At 50.6% G+C, this 22984-nt stretch overlaps 1 protein-coding gene across 3 annotated transcripts; it reads right to left on the reverse strand.

The window, feature by feature from the left end:
• Positions 1 to 1861: 1861 nt before the first annotated feature.
• LOC112208101 (battenin) lies at positions 1862 to 22961 on the reverse strand. 3 transcript variants are annotated; one of them, XM_054669253.2, is made up of 13 exons: positions 13878 to 14290; positions 13179 to 13250; positions 12233 to 12312; positions 12027 to 12112; positions 11149 to 11221; positions 10918 to 11061; positions 8598 to 8710; positions 7221 to 7267; positions 7072 to 7140; positions 6922 to 6977; positions 6700 to 6793; positions 2320 to 2460; positions 1862 to 2218 (listed from the first exon to the last, which is right to left on the reverse strand). In XM_054669253.2, the coding sequence occupies exons 1-13, from the start codon at positions 13935 to 13937 to the stop codon at positions 2099 to 2101; spliced, it is 1155 nt and encodes a 384-aa protein (XP_054525228.1). In that variant the 5' UTR covers positions 13938 to 14290; the 3' UTR covers positions 1862 to 2098. The 3 variants fall into 3 exon arrangements, with proteins under 3 accessions (XP_054525228.1, XP_054525227.1, XP_054525225.1); XM_054669252.1 differs by lacking the exons at positions 10918 to 11061; positions 11149 to 11221 and adding an exon at positions 22765 to 22961 and having other exon boundaries at positions 13175 to 13250; positions 13878 to 13974; XM_054669250.2 differs by lacking the exons at positions 10918 to 11061; positions 11149 to 11221 and having other exon boundaries at positions 13175 to 13250; positions 13878 to 14295.
• Between the last annotated feature and the right edge of the window lie 23 nt (positions 22962 to 22984).

The raw sequence follows: 22984 nt of genomic DNA on the forward strand, positions 1-22984 counted from the left end.
CAAAAGCAACTTATGAAATGCTGGTGCTATTATTATCCCATTGGACAGATCAGGAAACTGAGGTGCAGAGAGGTGAAGTGACTTGCCCAAGGTAATAGAGCTAGTGAATGGCAGGGTTGGCACCTGAAAGTCAGTTCCTTCTGCCCCCAAAGCCCATGCTGTTAACCAGTGGGTCAGCATTTCCTAGATCTGGGTCCACAAACATCACTGGTCGTAATGGAGTAGTCTCAGGGGGAACTTGCATGTTCATTTTAAACTCCAATAGTTACATAACTATTTAAAGTAAAGTAGAAAATACATATATATCACCTCAAACTCATGATTTTAATAATGTTTCCCTTTAAAATAACTGAATGTATATTAAAGGTTAGTTGCTTTAATGAAAAATATTAAGTAAATAAAAGTACTGTTAGGTTCAGATATGGCAAATATAGTAGAAAGGGTAACAATGAAGTATGAGAAACACTAAGTCAGACTCAGTTTTTTTTTTTTTTTTGAGACAGAGTCTTGCTCTGTTGCCCAGGCTGGAGTGCAGTGGTGCAATTTCAGCTCACCACAACCTCCGCCTCCTGGGTTCAAGCAATTCTTGCGCCTCAGCCTTCCAAGTAGCTGGGACTACAGGTGCAAGCCACCACACCTGGCTAATTTTTTATATTTTTCGTAGAGACAGGGTTTTGTCACGTTGTGCAGGCTGGTCTCAAACTCCTGACCTCAGGTGATCTGCCCGCCTCAGCCTCCCAAAGTGCTGGGATTACAGGTGTGAGCCACAGTGCCTGGCCCAGACTCAGTTTACTGTAAAAATATGTAACAATTTATACATTTTACTGTGTATACAAACTGTACCTAAATAACAGGAGGCCAGGAGCAGTGGCTCATGCTTGTAATCTCAGTACTTTGGGAGGCCGAGGCAGGACTGCTTGAGCTCAAGAGTTCAAGACCAGCCTGGGTAACATAGGAAGATCGCGTCTCTACAAAAAAAAAAAAAAATGAGCTGGGCTTGGTGGCATGCACTTGCAGTCCCAGCTGCTTGGGAGGCCAAGGTGTGAGGATTGTTTGAGTCTAGGAGGTCAAGGCTACAGTGAGCCATGACTGTGCCACTGCACTTCAGCCTGGGTGACAGAGTGCAACCCTGTCTCTAAAAATAAAAAATAATAATAAAATAAAATGCCTCAGGTGCCAACCCTGCCATTCATTAGCTCTATCTACTCACTGATGGAACAGTGAATACATAGATTTGATGGGGGCTGGACCACATGATAAAGCAACTGTAACAAAATGTTAACATAGAACAGGGTGGCGCATACTCAGAATGATTCACTGCACAATTCTTTCCACTTCTCTGAAAACTTGCATGCTGGAAAGAATGTCCAACATGATTGTTTACAGATTGTCCCAAACAATGAATGCATGAATGAATGAGTACGTAAGGCCTCAAAGACGGCAGAGGCCAGGTACAGTGGCTCACACCTGTAATCTCAGCACTTTGGGAGGCCAAGGTGTGCGGATCACCTGAGGTCATGAGTTTGAGACCAGCCTGGCCAACATGGCAAAATGCCGTCTGTACTAAAAATATAAAAATTAGCCAGACATGGTAGTGCCCACCTGTAATCCCAGCTACTCGGGAGGCTGAGGCAGGAGAATTGCTTGAACCGGGAAGTGGAGGTTGCAGTGAGCCAAGATCACGCCATTGCACTCCAGCCTAGGTGACAGAGCGAGACTCTGTCAAAACAAACAAACAAACAAACAAAAAAGGGAGAAATCTGCTGACATACCTTCTTTATGCTGTCTATATATAGGAAAGTGGGCATGTATTACTTTCATAATAAAACTTTCTTTTTAGAGACAAAAACGATATAAGAAGTCCATGGATAAAATCGGCATTTATTCAGAAGGCATGATGCCAGGAAGAAACTCCCCAAGTGGGAGACAATGGCTGGCCCCCCTGCAAGGGAAACAAGGCTTCAGCCCTTCCCTACTCCCAGACCTGCCGGGAAGGCTGGGAGCACAGTTCATGGAGGGTCTCTGGGGTGGGCCTGGGTGTCTGACCTGTCCCTCTGCCCACAGGTGAATGTGACCTGCGTCCTGAGGATCCCGAGTATCAGGAGAGCTGGCAGAGGAAGTCATGCAGAGGCAAAGCCAGGAGCCCCGACAGGGAGATCCCCAGTGTGTCAGAGATGCAGGTGGCCGCCATTGCAAACTCCCGGTGCTCATCACTGGTCTGGGAGGGCAGAGAGCAGGGGTGAGGCTTCAGTCCCAGACATCCCTGCCCTGGGTGTCCCTGGACAGGCCACCCCCAGCCCTTGCCCGGCCAATGCTGACCTCCAGGGCGATGTTGTGGAAGGTGTTCACGTAGGCTGCGCCTCCCAGGAGCCCCTCATACAGAATGATCAGGAAGACGAGGTAGATGCTTGGCAGAAAGCCGAACCACACGTCTGCCAGCAGGAACACCAGGTTGAGGCACTGTGAACAGAGGGAGAGGCTAAGCCTGGGACCAGGGCGGGGCAGGGAAGGAGAGGTGGCCTCCCCTCCAGGGGCCCCTGGTTTTAGGAGTTACTGGTGAAGGAGAGGGCTGCCAGGTCTAGATAAAATCTCAACACCAGCCCGGTGCGGTGGCTCACACCTGTAATCCCAGCACTTTGGGAGGCTGAGGTGGGCAGATCACCTGAGGTCAGGATTTCGAGACCAGCCTGGCCTGGTCTCTACTAAACATGGTAAAACCCCATCTCAACTAAAAATACAAAAATTATCTGGGTGTAGTGGTCCTGTAGTCCCAGCTACTTGGAAGGCTGAGGCAGGAGAATCACTTGAACCTGGGAGGCAGAGGCTGCAGTAAGCCAAGATCGCAGCACTGCACTCCAGCCTGGGCAACAGAGAGAGACTCCATCCCAAAAAAAAAAAAAAAAAAAAAAAAATTCTCAACCTCAGCCTGGTGCAGTGGCTCATGCAGGTAATACCAGCACATTGGGAGACCAAGGTGGGATGATCACTTGAGGCCAGGAGTTCGAGACCAGCCTGGGCAACATAACAAAACTCCGTCTCTACAAAAAATTTAAAAATTAGTTGAGCATGGTGGCACGCACCTGCAGTCCCAGCTACTCGGGAGTCTGAGCCAGGAGGATTGCTTGAACCCAGGAGGTGGAGGCTGCAGTAAGCTATGATTGTGCCACTGCACTCCAGCCTGGGTGACAGAGCAAGATCCTGTCTCATAAAAATAAAAATAAAAATAAAAATAAAAATAAATAAAAAAAAAATGGAGGCTTCTTAAAGGAAGTGGGACCATTGAAACCAGGATTTCTCAATTGCAGCACTCTTGGCATTTGGTGCTGGTTGTTCTGCATGGTGAGGGCTGTCCTGTATATGGCAGTGCATTTAGCAGGATCCCTGGCCTCTGCCCGCTAGATGCCCATAGCATCCCTCAGTTGTGACAACCAAAGCATGCCTGCAGACGTTGCCAAACATCCTCTGGGCAGCAAAATTGCCCCTGTTTGAAAAACCGTTGGTTCACGATGGTAAAACAAGGTGGGAGTAGCCGGGCATCCTATTCAGCTGGGCTCGAACTCCTGGTCTCAAGCAGTCGCTGCCCCCCTGCCTCAGCCTCCCAAAGTGCTGGGATTATAGGCAGGAGCCACCGCACCTGGCCAGGAAGCCTCTTTGATCCCCACCCCAGGGTGTAGGTCCCACCTCTGTGCCCCAGTCTCTCAAGGAGGTGCCATCCTCCCAGCCCTGACCACACCACATTGCCTCTTGTGCAGTGTGTAGGCCTCCTCCTGGCGGTTCATACTTTTCGTATATGTAAGAATCGCCTGGGGATCTAGGTACAAATGCCCCAAGCGGGGCTTACCCTAGAGGTCCTAATTCATTAAATCTGAGGTGGACTTAAAGATGAGCATTAAAAAGGACACACCTCTAGCCAGGTGTGGTGGCTCACACCTGTAATCCCAGCACTTTGGAAGGCCAAGGCGGGTGGATCACCTGAGGTCAGGAGTTCAAGACCAGCCTGGCCAACATGGCGAAACCCCATCTCTACTAAAAAATACAAAAATTAGCCAGGTGTGGTGGCACGTGCCTGTAATCCCAGCTACGCAGGAGGCTGAGGCAGAAGAATCGCCTGAACCTGGGAGGCGGAGGTTGCAGTGAGCCAAGATCACGCCATTGTACTCTAGCCTGAGCTACAAGAGCGAAACTCTGTCTCTAAAAAACAAAACAAAACAAAACAAAACAAAAAATTTGCTGGGCTTGGTGGCGCGCACCTGTAATCCCAGCTACTCGGAAGGCTGAGGCTTGAGAATCGCTTGAATCTGGGAGGCAGGGGTTGCAGTGAGCCAAGATTGCACTGCTACATTCCAGCCTGGGCAACAGAGCGAGACTCCATCTCAAAAAACAAAACAAAACAAAAAACATTATAGCTAAAAACATGTAGCTTAAAACCATAAGCTACATGTTTCAGTGGTATCTACAAGCACCCTGAGTTATAAATTTGGGGTTTTGTGGGTACAAACCCTGGGCTTGCAGCACTGCTCAGATAAATAAGGAAGGAGGCTGGAGGATATTTACATGCTTTTGCCATAATACGAAAGTGTAATCTTTTTTTTTGAGATAGGGTCTCACCCAGGCTGGGGTACAGTGGCATGATTATGGCTCACTGCAGCCTGGAACTCCTGGGCTAAAGCAATCCTCCTGCCTCAGCCTCCCGAGTAGCTGGGATTACAGGTGAATGTCACCACACCCTGTTGTTGTTTTTTGTAGAGATGAGGTCTCCTGATGTTACCCAGGCTGCTCTCTCAAACTTCTGGGCTCAAGCAATTCTCCCACCTGGCTTATTTTTTTTTTAAATATTTTGTAGAGGTGGGGGGTCTCACTATGTTGCCCAGTCTGGTCTCAAGCTCCTGGCTTCAAGTGATCCTCCCACCCTAGCCTCCAAAAGCATTGGGATTACAGGTGTGAACCACAACACCTAGCCTAAAGTATAATCTCTATTTCTGTATTTTGCTATCACAGAATTGAGTTCCTAAGTCTTTTTTTTTTGGAGATGGAGTCTCGCTCTGTGGCCCAGGCTGGAGTACAGTACTGCAATCTCGGCTCACTGCAACCTCCATATCCGGGGTTCAAGCAATTCTCCTGCCTCAGCCTAGCGAGTAGCTGAGATGACAGGCAGGTGCCACCACGCCCAACTAATTTTTGTATTTTTAGTAGAGACGGGGTTTCACTGTGTTGGCCAGACTGGTCTCAAACTCCTGATCCTGACCTCAGGTGATTCACCTGCCTTGGCCTCCCAAAGTGCTGGGATTACAGGTGTGAGCCACCAGGACTGGCCAAGTTCCTAAATTTCAAAGGCAGAGGACTTTCCTGTCACAGTTGACAGTTTATTGTAACAGTTACCTGCAGGGGCTGTGGATTTGTAACCTTGAAACAATGAATGCTGGTTATATGAAACTCCTTTTATTAGACTGTTGTAAGGAAGGGTGTTTGCGCCCTTAAAGCTGTAAACTACTGTTTGCCAAGGGCAGTTGAATTTGCTCACCACCCTCAAGATAAATAACCCACTGACTTCAAAGTCACCAATTCTATTATAATTAACTATCTAGAATAAAAGAACTGTATATTTTCTTATAGTTAGAAACATTATTTGAAAGCCTGTCTCTTTGCCTGAGGTAAATGACCTATGATCATGCCACTGTACTCCAGCCTAGGCGACAGAGGAAGGTTCCGACTTTTCCTTTCTTTTTTCTTTTTCTGGGAGACAGGGTCTCGCTCTATTGCCTAGGCTGGAGTGCAGTGGCATGACCTTGGTTACTGCAGCCTTGACCTCATGGGTTCAAGTGATCCTCCCACCTCAGCTTCCCAGTAGCTAAGACTACAGGTGTGCGCCACTGCACCTGGCTAATTTTTGTAGAGATGTGATTGCGCCATGTTGCCCAGGCTGGACTTGAACTACCAAGCTCAAATGATCCACCTGCCTCAGCCTCCCATAGTGCTGGGATTACAGGCATGAGCCACCTGGCCCGGCCCAATCCCAATGCTTAAAACACACACACACACACACACACACACACACACACACACACACACACTACAAAATCTTGTTCTTCGATTCTTTCTCTCATCTCTATTTCTTACAACTACCCTGAAAAATAGGTATTGGCCACACCCAATTTATACATGAGGAAATTGAGGCTCAGAGAGGTTCTGAGACCTGCCCTAAGTCACACAGTGGCTGAGTACTGAAGCTCAGTTTTGCTTGGCTCCTGAGACTATACATTTTACATGGAGCTCTGCTGGACTTTGGTTCCCTGTGCTAAGAAATGATAGTGTACAATTTACACTTCCCTGTAATCCCAGCACTTTGGGAGGCTGAGGCCGGCAGATCACCTGAGGTCAGGAGTTCAAGACCAGCCAATATGGCAAAATCCCACCTCTACTAAAAATACAAAAATTAGCCAGGTATGGTGGTGGGCGCCTGTAATCCCAGCTACTCAGGAGACTGAGGCAGGAGAGTCACTTGAACCCGGGAGGCAGAGGTTGCAGTAAGCCAAGATTGCGCTACTGCACTCCAGCCTGGACGACAGAGCGAGACTCTGTCTCAAAAAAAAAAAAAAAATTTACACTTCCCACTGATAGTGGGAAGCAGGGGGTTTGGGGAAGCTGGGAGCCAAGCTGGGAGCCAAGGTGGGAGTGAAGTGAGGGGCAGGGGTTTGGTACCTGCAGCAGGGCCAGGGCCCAGGTGAAACGGATGCGACAGCAGCGGAGAGAAGAGCGGGAGGCAAAGACGCCAGCCTGGTACAGCATCTGGTACCTGAGGTTAGGGTAGGGGGTAGGAGAGGAGGCTCCTCCAGGGACCATCCCGCTCCCCCCGGTGCCTACTGGGCAGGGCAGCTGCATCACCACGGCGCCCTCCCAGCCCACTGCCCTCGCTCCTCTTACCAGCGGTATTGCTGAGCGTGACTCAGGGAAGTGTTCCGGAAAAAGAGGAGTTCAAACTGCAACAAATACCAGACAGGGGAGATGGACGGGGCCGTGTGGGTCCCGGCCCCAATCGCCACCTCCACACCCCTCCTAGCACCCCTCACTTACAAGTCCCTGGTTAATGAAATACTTGGCAAAGTAAACTACGACCAAGGGAACAATGTACCACAGCAGACCCTGGAAAAGGCAGAAGATATAAGCGGGGGGCCTGGAGGTGAGCAAGCCCCACAGGGACATACCCCAGCCATCATCCGAACCTTGAACACTGTCCACCTTTCCCGAAGGGAGAGGCTGGAGCTGGAGCCTGCAGGGGAACAGAGAGAGAAGGGCAGATGAAGTTTTCACACTGAAGACTCGGCAAAGAGGCACCGGTATGACAGAATTAACCAGACCACGCAACAGTGGGAACTCACTTACGTGCCACTGGATTGGACACTTAAAAATGGTTAAAATGGCTGGGCGCAGTGGCTCATGCTTGTAATCCCAGCACCTTGGGAGACTGAGGTGGGCGGATCACCTGAGGTCAGGAGTTCAAGACCACCCTGGCCAACATGGAGAAACCCCATCTCTACTAAAAATACAAAAATTAGCCATGTGTGGTGGCAGGTGCCTGTAGTCCCAGCTACTCGGGTGGCTGAGGCAGGAGAATCACTTGAACCCGGGAGGCAGAGGTTGTAGTGAGCTGAGATTGCGCCATTGCACTCCAGCCTGGGCAACAAGAGCGAAACTCCGCCTCAAAAAAATAAAGTAAGATAAAAAATAATAAAATGGTAAACTTCGAGTAATATACATACTTTATCATGATGAAAATAAAAGCTAACCAGGTGAGACCTCTTCACGTCTCTTTGATTTTTAATTTTTTTTTATTTTTTGAGACAGAGTCTCACTCAGTTGCCCAGGCTGCAGTGCAGTGGTGCAATCTCAGCTCACTGCAGCCTCTGCCTCCTGGGTTCAAGTGATTCTCGTGCCTCAGCTTCCCAAGTGGCTGGGACTACAGGCATGCACCACCACACCTGGCTAATTTTTTTATTTTTAGTAGAGACGGGGTTTTACCATGTTGGCCAGACTGGTCTCAAACTCTTGATCTCAGATGATCCATCTGCCTCAGCCTCCCAAAGTGCTGGGATTACAGGTGTGAACCACCACGCCCGGCCAATGTCTCTTGTACAGTTCCACAGATGGCCATTGGCCCACCCTGCCCAGTCTCACTGGCCATTCTCTGGTTCTAGAACATCCCAGCTTATCCCCACCGCAGGGCCTCAGCACTTGTGATTGGAATGCCTGGTACATGGTAAGTACTCAATTAATATCCCTCCTTCTCTCCCTCCCTTCCTTCCTTTCTTTTCTTTTCTTTTCTTTTTTTTTTTTTGCGACAAGGTCTTGCTCTGTTGCCCAGGCTGGACTCAGACTTCTGAGCTCAAGCGGTCCTCCTGCCTCAGCCTCCCAAAGTGCTGGGATATACAGGCGTGAGCCACTGTGCTCGTCCTCAACAAGTATTTCTCAAATAGACAAAGGCTTTTCCAATAACCAGTACACTCACTCTCTTTCCCCTCTTAACTTTGCCTATTGCAGAGAGGAAAAGGCCAAACCCAGAGAGAAAGAAAGTGACCTCTCTGAGGGTCTGTGTCTCCTACCTGGCTTCGACTCCGGGGCCTCGGTTCTTATGAGGGGCTGCCGGGCTGCGCTCTCTGCCTCTTCTTCCCCTCCAGGGTCCTGGGCCTCAGGAGATGTGAGCAACAAGAAATAGCTAGGAGTAGGATGAAGGCAGGGTCAGAAAACCCTACTGGCTGGGAAGGTCCCCAGGGACCATCTAGGCCACTTTTCCCAGGGAACACCTCTACCTTTGAACACTTCCAAAGATGGGTAGCTCACTGCCTCTAAGGCTTCTACGCTGTGCGGGAGAGCTCCAATTGTGGACAAAGGCTTCCTTCTTTGGAGCTGAATTTATCTCCTTGTTCCTATTCATGGGCCTTCATTTTGTTTTGATTTTTTTCAGAGACAGGGTCTTTCTCCAGCATCCAGGCTGGAATGCAGTGGTGCAATCATAGCTCACTGCAGCCGCGACCTCCCAGGCTCAAGCAATCCTCCCGCCTCAGCCTCCCAAGTAGCGGGGACTACAGGCATGTGCCACCAAGCCCGCCTCATATTTTCCATTTTTTGTATAAATGGAGTCTCGCTATGTTGCCCAGGCTGGTCTCAAATTTCTAGCCTCTAGTGGTCCTCCAGCCTCAGCCTCCTAAAGCACTGGGATTACAGCTGTGAGCCACTGTGCTCAGCAGGCCCTTGTTCGGACTGCTGGCTCATACCTAGCGAGTCAGTTCTGTTTTCTGGCCATTATTATTCTAATGGTTGCTCTAGCTCCCATTAATTATACGTTCACTCTGTGCTAGGCCAGAACTTCCTCGATTTTAGTCACTTAGGTTCTGGCTTCATGTTATTTGCCATATCCATATTCCTCCTGTATATATATATTTTTACTTAATATTTTTCTTTAAATGGACTCACTTTTTCTACTTAGACTTGTCCTAAGCACTAATCTTGTGAAGGGCCAGGTGTGTCTGGCTAGTTCAAAGTGTGTGTTTTTTTTTTTTTTTAGACGGAGTCTCGCTCTGTTGCCCAGCCTGGAGTGCAGTGGCACAATCACGGCTCACTGCAACCTCTGCCTCCTGGGTTCAAGCGATTCTTCTCCTCAGCCTCCCAAGTAGCTGGGACTACAGGCAAGCGCCACCAAGCCTGGCTAATTTTTGTATTTTTAGTAGAGACGGGGTTTCACCATATTGGCCAGGCTGGTCTCAAACTCCTGACCTCGTGGTGCGCCCGCCTCGGCCTCCCAAAGTGCTGGGATTACAGGTGTGAGCCACCATGCCCGGCCAAAGTGTTTTGTAATATGCATGAAAATACACAGAACTAATCAGGCCGGGCACGGTGGCTCACGCCTGTATTCCTGGCATTATGGGAGGCCAAGGCAGGTGGATCACTTGAGGTCAGGAGTTTGAGACCAGCCTGGCCAACACAGTGAAACCCCGTCTCTACTAAAAATATAAAAAATTAGCCAGGCATGGTGGCATGGGCCTGTAGTCCCAGCTACTCAGGAGGCTGAGGCAGGAGAATCACTAGAGCCCGGGAGGCCGAGGCTGCAGTGAGCTGAGATCACACCAGTCACTGCACTCCAGCCTGAGTGACACAATGAGACTCCGTCTCAAAAAAAAAGGGAGTCACCATGGTTCAGGCCGGTTGCCCTGGCACTCAGGCAGGCAAGGCTACACATTCAAGGCCAACCTGGTCAACACTGATTAAAAAAAAAAAAAAAAAAGGAACTAATCAAATAAAGTCCACCCTCATCCTACTTCTAATCACCTTGGGAACCACACTGTGCTGAATGCATTACCCTCATCACCTCCAAGGAAAGCAAGAACAACTGCCATTTGAGATATGGGGAAACTGAGGGTTCAGAGAGGTGGAGTAACTTGTTCAACGCTACAAAGCTAAAAAGTGGCAGCTCCAGGACTCACACCTGGGGCTATCAGAATCCAGATTCCGCCTCCCTTCACAGCAAGGTAGGGACTTGAAGATTGCAATCATAATCAAGTTTTCTTTTCTTTCTTTTTTTTTTTTTTCTTCCTGAGACAGAGTCTCACTCTGTCGCCCGGGCTGGAGTGCAATGGCACGATCTCGGCTCACTGCCACCACTGCCTCCGGGGTTCAAGCGATTCTCCTGCCTCAGCCTCCTGAGTAGTTGGGACTACAGGCACCCGCCACCACACCTGGCTAATTGTTCTATTTTTAGTAGAGACGGGGTTTCACCATGTTGGCCAGGCTGGTTTCCTGACCTTAGGCGATCCGCCCTCCTTGGCCTCCCAAAGTGCTGGGATTACAGGCGTGAGCCACCACACCCAGCCATGGCCAAGTTTTCTCTCCTTGGACCCCTCTCCCTCCCGGCTCAGGGTAGCTCACCTGGCCAGCAGCAGGGCAGGGATACCCAGCATGGACAGCAGGGTCTGCTGAGGGGAGAGGCCGGCCTGGGTGAGGCCCAGGTAGGACAGGGCCCCCAGCAGCCCAGCTCCCCCAGTCCCTGAGGACCACCAGGAGATCACGGCCCTGGGAAGGAGAACACAGGAACATTCAGGAGGACCTAGGCTGACCATGGGACAGCCTCTCCCCACACTCCCTGCTCCACCTGCTTACCTGGGGTAGAAGGCAGTGAGGGAGAGGAAGGTGACCTCCCCAAGGCCTGATGAGATGCTAGTGAAGACCACACCTGGGGGGAGGACAAGCACTGGGATGGTCACACCTCACCTTGCCACACTGCCCAGGCCTCTAATGTGTCTGGCCATGGCCTCCTCAGTATCAGCTCATAGAGGCTCCAATAGATCCCATGCATAGGCCAGGTTCCAGGTCTGAAGCAGAGCCCCACTCCCCTGCGTGTCCCTTCATGGAGAGTGGCACCTCCATCCACCCAGTTATCAGACCAGGGGCAGACATGCACCCTTGATGTCTCTGCCCCTTCATCCGTCTTTTTCTTTTCTTTTCTTTTTGGAGACGGAGTCTCGCCCTGTCACCCAGGCTGGAGTACAGTGGCGTGATCTCTGCTCACTGCCACCTCTGCCTCTCAGGTTCAAGAGATTCTCCTGCCTCAGCCTCCCGAGTAGCTGGGATTACAGGCTCCTGCCACCACACCCAGCTAATTTTTGTATTTTTGGTAGAGACGGGGTTTCTCCATGTTGGCCAGGCTGGTTTCGAACTCCTGACCTCAGGTGATCTGCCTGCCTTGGCTTTCCAAAGTGCTGGGATTATAGGCATGAGTCACTGTGCCTGGTCCATCACAGAGTCTTGACTTTGTTCACCTCAATCTCCATCTAATTCATCCATTTTCTCCCATCTCCTCCACTGCCTACCCCTCCAAATTGTCCCAGTCTCCCATCTCCTACTGCTGATAGCCCTAGCAGGCTTCTAAGGGTGACAGAATGAATCCCTTTCCTCTGGGAGGCTGGGGAGACTCTTCCCACAAATGCTCTGATGCGGTTCCTCGGGGCTCCCCATCTGACACAGAACCACACACTCACCACACAGGCTGGTCCCCACAGAATGAGAAAAGGCAACCAGGACGAAGCTTCCAGCAGCACAAATCCCACTGACGAGAACCCGGGGGCTGAGGGGGTGAGAAGGGAAGGGAGGGGGAAGGTCGGTCCCTACTCTCAGCATCTCAGCCATCCCGGCCTCCCCTTTCTCAGCTCCTGCCCACCCTGCCTCCCACTACCCTCACCCAGACCTGTAGGGCAGCAGGTGAAGGCCAAGAGGAGCCAACAGTTTGATGACGAGTGTGGGGAGGATGTCCGCCAGGAGCACAGCCTGGGACAGGAGAATAGAGTGAGACCGCAGAGCTTCCAGGGGACAACCCTCCCAACCACGTGGCCAAGGAGAGGCAGGAGCTGGCCAAACAGGCCTGCTACAAACACAGGCTCTGGAGTCAGGCACGCCTGGGTTCAAGTCTCAGCTCTGCCACTCCTTAGTTGTGTGTCAAGAGTTTATACTCTCTGAGCTTCAGTTTCCTCATCTGGAAAATGGGAATATCATAGCGCCTAGCTCACAGGACTGCTGTGTGGCTTAAATGAGCTAATATATGCTACAGACAGAAAGGACTCAGAAACTATATATATATATATATATATATATATATATATATATATATTTTGAGAGTGAGTCTCATTCTGCCACCCAGGCTGGAGTGTAGTGGCTCGATCTTGGCTCACTACAACCTCCACCTCCTGGGTTCAAGTGATTCTCCTGCCTCAGCCTCCCGAGTAGCTGGGATTACAGGCATGCACCACCATGCCTGGCTAATTTTTGTATTTTTAGTACAGATGGGGTTTCACCATGTTGGCCAGGCTGGTCTTGAACTCCTGGTCTCAAGTGATCCATCTGCCTCAGCCTCAGAAATTATATTAAGGTCTCAATTATTATATATATATATATATATATATTAATTTTTTTCCTTAAGATGGGGGTCTCACTATACTGCCCAGGCTGGTCTCAAACTCCTAGGCTCAAGTGATTCTCCCAAAGTGCTGGGATTACAAGTGTGAGCCAGTGCGCCCAGCCCAGGTCTCAACTGTTTTAATCATGACAGTCCCAGCTGGGTAGTGAAGGGCTGGGAGTGGGGTCTATAGACCCAGGGGCCCTGGGTCAGGCAAGGACCAGGTGAGATGAGTACGCGCAGCCGTAGAGACAGAGTTGCAGTCAAATCGTGATGAGCTGTTGTGGGGCATCAGCGTTGGGCCTGGGTCCACCTAATGGGAGAAAAGCATGTCTTTCACCCTGGAGGCAGAGGGATAGACACACAGAGCCTGGCTCCCGTCCCAGCTCTGCCTTCACTTGAAGGATGGCTTTGGGTCAGCAGTGACTGACTTCTCAGGACCTCAGCGTCTCTGCATGCACAATGAAGAGGGGGTTTCCATATGAGTCTCACACTACTAGACCACAGGCCACAGATGGCCCTGTAAATGGACTTTGTTTAGATAACACATTCAAGAGCTTTCTTTTTTTTGAGATGGAGTCTCACTCTGTTGCCCAAGCTAGAGTGCAGTGGTGTGATCTTGGCTCATTGCAACTTCCACCTCCTGGCTTCAAGCAATTCTCCTGCCTCAGCCTCCTGAATAGCTCAGACTACAGGTTTGTGCCACCACACCCAGCTAGTTTTTGTATTTTTAGTAGAGTCGGAGTTTCACCATGTTGGCCAGGCTGGTCTCGAACTCCTGACTTCAAGTGATCCGCCCGCCTCAGCCTCCCAAACTGCTGGGATTACAGGTGTGAGCCACTGCGCCCAGCCAGAGACTGGAAACTTTACCCCACCTTGTCCCACCCCCTCATCTTCCCACAGGGACTAACCATGGTGGTGGTGGTAGAGAGTCACTTACATGGCTCTGGTTTCCCGATGTCCTCTTGTGGCTAAGGATGTCGTGGGCGGCACTCAGCATCACCACATAAGAGAAGTTGTTGCAAAGGCCCAGCAGCCTGGAAGGAGCAGGACAGGTCTCAACTCCCTCCTCATCCTGCAGCCATCTGTAGCCTTTGTGCCAAACCTTCCCTTACCTGTGCCCTTCAATCAGCCCCCTCTTTTTTTTCCCTCCATCACCAGATCCCATCCTCATTCAATGTTGGGGTCAAAAATACAGGCTTTGGTGCTTGGGCAAGATAGTGAGACCCCCATCTCTACAAAAAATTTAAAAATTAGCCAGGTGTGGTGGCTTGCACTATAGTCCCAGCTACTTGGGAGGCTGAGGTGGGAGGATTGCTTGAGTCCAGGAGTCAGAGGCTGCAGTGAACTGTGATCATGCCACTGCACTCTAGCCTGGGTGACAGAGCAAGACCCTGTCACAAAACTAAAAAATAAAAAGGAAGAGGCCGAGTGCAGTGGCTCACACCTGTAATTCCAGCACTTTGAGGGGCCGAGGCAGGCGGATCGCCTGAGGTCAGGAGTTCGAGACCAGCCTGACCAATATGGAGAAACCCCATCTCTACTAAAAAATACAAAATTAGCTGGGCGAAGTTGCACATGCCTGTAATCCTAGCTACTCAGGAGGCTGAGGCAGGAGAACCACTTGAACCCGAAAGGCAGAGGTTGCAGTAAGCCGAGATTGTGCCATTGCACTCCAGCCTGGGCTACAAGAGCGAGACTCTATCTCAAAAAAAAAAAAAAAGGAGAGTGGTCACAGAGAGTTTCTGGGAGAGGCCTTGGAGGCTGGAAGTGAATCCAAGTCTGTGATCCCAAAGCTCTCTGAACAGAGTGCAGAGGTGCGATCTCAGCTCACTGCAATCTCCGCCTCCTGGGTTCAAGTGATTCTCCTGCCTCAGCCTCCTGAGTAGCTTGGACTATAGGCACGTGCCACTATACCGGCTAATTTTTGTATTTTTAGTAGAGACGGGGTTTCTCCATGTTGGTCAGGCTGGTCTCGAACTCTTGGCCTTAAGTGATCCACCCACCTCAGCCTCCCAAAGCCCAAAGTGCTGGGATTACAGCCCAGGCTGGAGTGTAATGGTGTGATCTTGGCTCACTGCAACTTCTGCCTCTTGGCTTTAAGCGATTCTCCTGCCTCAGCCTCCTGAGTAGCTTGGATTACAGGTGCCTGCCACCATGCCTGGCTAATTTTTTATATTTTTAGTAGAGACGGTGGCGGGTCGTGGGGGTGGGGGGGTTCTCTATGTTGGCCAGGCTGGTCTTGAACTCCTGACCTCCTGATCCACCCGCCTCGGCCTCCCAAAGTGCTGGGATTACAGGCGTGAGCCACCTTGCCCGGCCCCCACGTGGGTGTTAAAATGCCAATCGTAGGGGATTCCTGCATTCCCATAGGCTGCTTGACTTCACCGTCCCCACTGCCCCCACCACTGTGGCTTTGATTTTCCTCCTTATTCTGGAACCAAGAAGATTCTGTCTTCCCTTTGAGCTTAGCTACCTATTAAAAAAAAAAAAAAAAAAGCAGCACTCCTCATTATATTTTGCTTAGTGTATGCATGCATTTGGAATACAAACCTCTAGTACTTCTTTATGCTTGCATCTTGAACACAAGTCTCTGAGACTCCAAAAAAAATCCAGATCATCGGGTGCAGCATTTGTCTGCTCCCCACCAGCTGTTCGCATTGCCATAATCCCCTACCTTAAGCTTCAGCTAAAATAAGCTCTCACATGGCTGTAATCCTTGCCGTTCCCTATTACCTTTTTCCCAGCCTGCCTCATTCATCTTGGTTTCCTGCCTGTCTGAAGCACCTGAGCCTGTGACTCCTGGTGAAAATATCCTGCTGGCCAGGCTTGGTGGCTCACACCTGTGATCCCAGCACTTTAGGAGGCCGAAGCGGGTGGATCATGAGGTCAGGAGTTCGAGATCAGCCTGGCCAACATGGTGAAACCCTGTCTCTACTAAAAATACAAAAATTAGCCAGGCATGGTGGCTTGTGCCTGTAGTCTCAGCTACTTGGGAGGCTGAGGCATGACAATTGCTCGAACCCAGGAGGCGGAGGTTGCAGTGAGCCAAGATCGCGCCATTGCACTCTAGCTTGGGTGACAGAGCAAGATTCTGTCTCAAAAAATAGAAAACAAAAAGAACACATCCTGTCTTGCTGGGATCGGATCCATGTCCAAGTCATCTCTGTGCCCCTGCTCCCCAGCTGGGGGATGAGAAGGGTCAAGGAATGAGTGGGGAAGGAGGAGGAAGAGTGAATGAAGGGCTGTGGGAAGTGCTGTGATGGGTACTTTATGCATTCGGGGTGCAGAGGAAGGAGACACCCTTGTGGGCTCTGCCACTTTGGGGAGTCTCCCAGGAAGTTGAGGTTGGGACAGAGGTGTGCTGCCTCCCACCAAGTGCCCTGGAATCAGACTAGCTGTTTGTTTGTTTGTTTGTTTGTTTGTTTTGATGGAGTCTGGTTCTGTCACCCAGGTTGGAGTGCAGTGGTGCAATCTTGGCTCACTGCAACCTCCACTTCCCAGGTTCAAGCAATTCTCCTGCCTCAGCCTCTTGAGTAGCTGGGACTACAGGCACACACCACCAAACCCAGCTAGATTTTTTTTTTTGTTTGTATTTTTAGTAGAGACAGGGTTTCATCATGTTGGCCAGGCTGGTCTTGAACACCTGACCTCAGATGATCCGCCTGCCTCAGCCTCCCAAAGTGGTCGGTTTACAGGCATGAGCCACTGTGCCTGGCCCAGACTAGCTGGGTTTATGTGAATCCTGGCTCCACCCCTTTCCAGCTACATGACTTAAGCTCTCTGAACTGCAATTTCCTGGTCTGTAAAATAGACCATGAAATAGTAATTCAGAAAATGAGGACATTATCAATGAGTCTTAAATGACACGTAAAGCATACAACAGTGGCTTAGCAAGGACTCAAGCATGAGCTCTTATTATTTGACATCTTATTTATTTATTTATTTGTTTTGAGACAGGGTCTCACTAGGCTAGGCTAGGCCAGGTTAGAGGGTAATGGCACAATCATAGCCCACCGTAACTTTGAACTCCTGGATTTGAGTAGTTCTCTCACCTCAGCCTCCCTAGTAGCTGGGACTATAGGCGTGCACCACCACACCTGGCTGGCTAACTTCTGTATTTTTTGGTAGAGGAGGGGTTTTGCCATGTTGCCCAGGCTAGACTCGAGCTCCTGGCCTCAAGTGATCCTCCCACCTCGGCCTCCCAAAGGGCTAGGATTACAGTCGTGAGCCACTGCGCCTGGCCAAAAAATAATTTTTTTTTTTTTTTAAGAGATGAGGTCTTGGCTGGGCACGGTGGCTCACACCTGTAATCTCAGCACTTCTGGAGGCTGAGGCGGGTGGATCACTAGGTCAAGAGATTGAGACCATCCTGGCCAACATGATGAAACCCCGCCTCTACTAGAAATACAAAAATTAGCTGGGCCTGGTGGCACACGCCTGTAGTCCCAGCTACTTGAGAGGCTGAGCAGGAGAATCGCTTGAACCCAGGAGGCGGAGGTTGCAGTGAGCCGAGATCACGCCACTGCACTCCAGCCTGGCAACAGAGCGAGACTCCGTCTCAAACAAAAACAAAAACAAAAAACAGAGATGAGGTCTCGCTATGTTTGCCCAGGCTAGCCTTGAGCTCCTGGACTCAAGCAATCTTCCCATCTCAAGCATTCCTAGTAGCTGGGACTTACAGGTGCACTTTCAGCTCTTGAGCAAGGTTTGGGGAAAGGAGACTTGAAAATTTTAGACTCTCAGGGCCACCTCCTGCTTGCGGTTTGCAGTGGCTTCCCGGGAGCGCCCAAGGCTGGCCTGCCGCCTGGCTACACAGAGAGGCTGAAGGCCTCCTGGGGCTGGGAAGTCGGTGGAGTCCAGGAGCCTCCGTTTCCTGGAAAACAGCTCCACCTGCTGGCTGTTGTGCGCCTGCAGTCCTGACCTTGGCCGAGTCTGCACGGGGAAGGGAAATGCATGCTGGTCCAGCGGGGGGCGCCTGCAGGGGACATCGGTGCCGCGGTTGGGATGGAGGCGTATGGGATGAGACTAGGGCAGAGGTGGACATGCCGTTCTGCGTGGATGTATGAGGCGCGAGTTTTGTGAGCACCGTGGGTGTGTGAGCAGCATGTGGTATTGGGTGTGTGCCGTGTGGGTATCCTGCGCGACGTGTGGCGTGGGACGTAAGTGTGAGGCGGCAGGGGGTTATACGGTTGGAGGCAAAGTGGGAAGAGTGAAGTGTTGAAGGGGCGTGTTTGTGTTGTGTTGGGATATATGTTGTGCAGGAGTTGCCAACGCTGTGGATGTGTGGAGGGCATGTAGTCTCTGAGGTGCACAATATTGTTGGTAGGAGGTGTTGGCGAGTGTGTTTGGGAAATATAATTAAGAAACAAAATATCTAAACCCAACAAACTTCTCCACAAAGGTAGTAGAGACAGAAAACAGTTTTATTATTATTTTTGGTTAAAAAGTTGTAAAATGGGCCCGGCGTGATGGCTCACGCCTGTAATCCCAGCACTTTGGGTGGCTGAGGCGGGCGGATCACCTGAGGTTGGGAGTTCGAGACCAGCCTGACCAACATGGTGAAACCCCATCTCTACTAAAAGTACAAAAAATTAGCCAGGTCTGGTGGCGCATGTCTGTAATCCCAGCTACTCAGGAGGCTGAGGCAGGAGAATCGCTTGAACCCGGGAGGTGGAGGTTGCAGTGATCCAAGATTGTGCCACTGCACTCCAGCCTGGGCAACAAGAGTGGAACTCCATCTCAAAAAAAAAAAAAGTTTTAAAATGTATTATTATTTTTCGTAGAGTTGGGGGTTTTACTATATTGCCCAGGCGGGTCTTAACGCTCAGCCTGAAGTGATCCTCCCACCTTGGCCTCCCAAAGTGCTGGGATTACAGACGTGAACCACTGTTCCTGGCCTTAAATTGTATGTATTTATTTATTTTTAGAGAGAGGGTCTTGCTCTGTTGCCCAGGCTCGAGTGCAGCGGTGAGATCATAGCTCACTGCAGCCTTGAACTCCTGGGCTCAATCAGCCTCCCAAGTAGCTAGGACTACAGGTGTGCATCACCACACCCACTAATTATTATTACTTTTTGTAGAGACAGGATCTTGCTATATTGCCCAGGCTGGCCTTGAACCCTAGACCTCAAGTGATCCTCCCACCTCAGGCTCCCAGTGCTGGGATTACAGGCATAAGCCAACGTGCCCGGGCTGGTTTTATTATTGAATAAGCATAATTTTTCTTTCTTTTTTGACATGGAATTTCACTCTTGTTGCCCATGCTGGAGTGCAATGGCACAATCTCAGCTCACTGGAACCTCTGCCTCCCGGGTTCAAGTGATCCTCCTGCCTCAGGCTCCGGAGTAGTTGGGATTACAGGTGCCCACCACAATGCCTGGCTAATTTTTTGTATTTTTAGTAGAAAAATACACCACCATATTGGCCAGGCTGGTCTCGAACTCCTGACCTCAGGCAATCCAACCACCTCAGCCTCCCAAAGTACTGGGATTAGAGGCGTGAGCCACTGCACCCGGCTTGAATAAGCATTAAGTTAGAATGTGATGCACATCACTGGAAATCTGGTAAAAGATTGCAAAGGCAAAAAGAAATATCTCATCCTTCGTTACAGCCAAGCAGGTGTAAACCATTATCCTGTTTTCAAGATAAAATTTCAAATTCCATATTGTTACAGGAGCTGCAGGTTCATATGCCCACTGTGCAGTCACAGCTCTGTGACTCTGAGACAGTGGGGACGCAGCAGAGAGAGTTTAATGATCGCAGGGTGCCGAGCGAGGTGATGGGAGGAGACCCTCAAATCTCTCTCCAGGGAGTTCTGGGCTGGGCTTTTAAGGGGTTTGTGGGGAGTGATGGGCTGGAAAATTGGGGTCATTGATTGGTTGGGAATGGGGATGAAATTGTCAGGGTGTAGAAGCTGCATTTTGCGGGGAGTCAGCTCCTTGTGGGGTCCTTCAGGTCAGCTGAGTCAGTAGTTCCATCAAGACCTGAAGGAATATCTCAAAGGGAACACCTAATGTAATGTCCAAGCTGTGATTCAAGAGCAGTTAGGGGGAACTATAATCTTCTGACAGGGGCTATGTGACTGTGGGGCAACAGGCACCAGATGGCTTTGGGGAAGCAGGTCAGGGAGCAGCTGCCCTGAGATCAATGCTGAGTGCACCGCAAGTTTGGTTTCTTTTCATTTCTCCCTCTCCCTTCTTCTCAAGTTTATAGGGGTGGTTGCAATACCATGTTTTCAAGATAAACAATGACTAGTCCTCACGTAAGAGGACGTGACAACACCTTTAGTCAAACATAGTTCAGCCTTTTTTTTTTTTTTTTTTTTTGAGACGGAGTCTCGCTCTGTCGCCCAGGCTGGAGTGCAGTGGTGCAATCTCGGCTCACTGCAACCTGCGCCTCCTGGGTTCATGCCATTCTCCTGCCTCAGCCTCCCGAGTAGCTGGGACTACAGGCGCCCGCCACCACGCCCAGCTAATTTTTTGTATTTTTTAGTAGAGACGGGGTTTCACTGTGTTAGCCAGGATGGTCTCAATCTCTGGACCTTGTCATCCGCCTGCCTTGGCCTCCCAAAGTGCTGGGATTACAGGTGTGGGCCATCGCGCCTGGCTTTTTTTTTTTTTTTCTTTTGCAACAGAGTCTGGCTCTGTCTCCCAGGCTGGAGGGCAATGGCTCGATCTCGGGTCACTGCAACCTCCACCTCCTGGGTTCAAGTGATCCTCCTGCCTCAGCCTCCCAAGTAGCTAGGAATACAGGCGCGCACCACCATGCCCAGCTAATTTTTTTTTGTATTTTAGTAGAGATGGGGTTTCACCATGTTGGCCAGGCTGGTCTCGAACTCCTGACCTCAAGTGATCCACCCGCCTCGGCCTCCCAAAGTGCTGGGATTACAGGGGTGAGCCACCACGCCTGGCCCCAGTCTAACTTTATGATGGTAAGTGGGGTGACCACCTGTGTTATCGAATTGGCTTGTATGGTAGGGGTGAGTAGACACAAACTTTTCATATCTTTAGGACAGGAGGTAGCCTGCATCTTGGAGCAAGACTGAAGCCAAGCTTTTCCCTCCTAGGGGAAATGGGAGACAGGAGAGCTAACTGCCTTGACGACGGCATTTCGTCAGGGCTCCCAGGTCCTTGAATTCCTGAATTTGGAGACTGGCAAGTGGCTTATGTAGCCATCATGAAGATTTACATATGCCAGGCTGGGTGCTGTGGCTCACACCTGTAATCCCTGCACTTTGGGAGGCCGAGCCAGGTGGATCACTTGAGGTCAGGAGTTCAAGACCGGCCTGGGAAACATGGTGAAACCCCGTCTCTACTAAAAATACAAAAATTAGCTGGGCAAGGTGGCAGGCAACAGTAATCCCAGCTACTCAGGAAGCTGAGGCAAGAGAATCCTTTGAACCCTGAAGGTGGAGGTTGCAATGAGCTGAGATCGCACCATTGCACTCCAGCCTGGGCAACAGAGCGAAACTCCGAATCAAGAAAAAGAAAAAAATAAAATAAATAGTCGGGCGCAGTGGCTCACGCCTGTAATCCCAGCACTTTGGGAGGCCAAGGCGGGGGCGGAGGGGGGGGGTGGATCACCCGAGGTCAGGAGTTCAAGACCAGCCTGACCAACATGGTGAGACCCCATCTCCACTAAAAATACAAAATTAGCTGGGCATGGTAGTGCACGCCTGTAATTAATCCCAGCTACTTGGAGACTGAGGCACGAGAATTGCTTGAATCTGGGAGGCAGAGGTTGCAGTGAACCGAGATCGAGCCATTGCACTCCAGCCTGGGCAATAAGAGCGAAACTCCATCTCAAAATAAATAAATAAATAAAATTAAATAAATGAATAAAATAAAATTTAAAAATAAATAAATACATAAGATTTTTTTTTGAGATGGAGTCTCACTCTGTTGCCCAGGCTGGAGTGCAGTGGTACAATCTTGGCTCAGTGCAACCTCTGCCTCCTGGGTTCCAGCGATTCTCCTGCCTCAACCTCCCGAGTAGCTGAGATTATAGGTGCCTGCCACTACGCCCGTCTAATTTTTGTATTTTAGTAGAGACAGGGTTTTACCATGTTGGTCAGGCTGGTCTCGAACTCCTGACCTCAGGTGATCCGCCCACCTCGGCCTCCCAAAGTGCTGGATTATAGGCGTGAGCCACCACGCTCAGCCTTATTATTTCTATCTTTCTTTCTTTCTTTTTTTGAGAGACAGTCTCGCTCTGTCGGCTAGGCTGGAGTGCAGCGGCAGGATCTGGCTCACTGTAACCTCTGCCTCCCGGGCTCAAGCAATTCTCCTGCCTCAGCCTCCTGAGTAGCTGGGATTACAGGCGCACGCCACCACGCCCGCCTAATTTTTGTATTTTTAGTAGAGACGGGGTTTCACCATGTTGGCCAGGCTGGTCTTGAACTTCTGACCTCGTGATTCGCCTGCCTTGGCCTCCCAAAGTGCTGGGATTACAGGCGTGAGCCACCGCGCGCGGCCAGCCTTATTATTTCTTTAAAGCATTTTTGAGACAGGGTCTCGCCCTGTCACCCAGGCTGGGGTGCAGTGGTGCGATCTCCGCCTCCCGGGCTCCAGCGAAACTCCCACCTCAGCCTCCTGAGTAGTTGGGACCACAGAGGGGTGCCACCACGCCCGGGTAATTTTTGCATTCTTAGTAGAGACGCGGTTTCGCCACATTGGCCAGGCTGGTCTCAAACTCCTGAGCTCAACCAATCTGCCCCCCTCAGCCTTTCAAAGTGCCAGGATTACGGGCGTGAGGCACCGCGCCTGGTTAAATCCGCGGTTTCCACAGGGAATTCCAGGCCCGCCCTCCTTCTCCCGGAAAGCTTACCGCTCGAGGACTACATTTCCCAGGATGCCCTGCGACTAACCAAGCCGGAAGACGGTTGTCTTGGTTGGGCGGGTCCGGGAGAGGCTCGTCTGTGGAGAGGTGGCCCAGCCAATGGGTGAGGCCGACTGAATCGAAAGCTACGGTGATTGTGCCGAGGTGATTGGAATCTTTGGCGCCTTCGTTTCAGAGGTGGGCGCATGATGAGGGGGTACAGAGACCA

Source organism: Pan troglodytes, chromosome 18, assembly GCF_028858775.2.
Source record: "Pan troglodytes isolate AG18354 chromosome 18, NHGRI_mPanTro3-v2.0_pri, whole genome shotgun sequence".
NCBI classification, from domain to species: Eukaryota; Metazoa; Chordata; class Mammalia; order Primates; family Hominidae; genus Pan; species Pan troglodytes.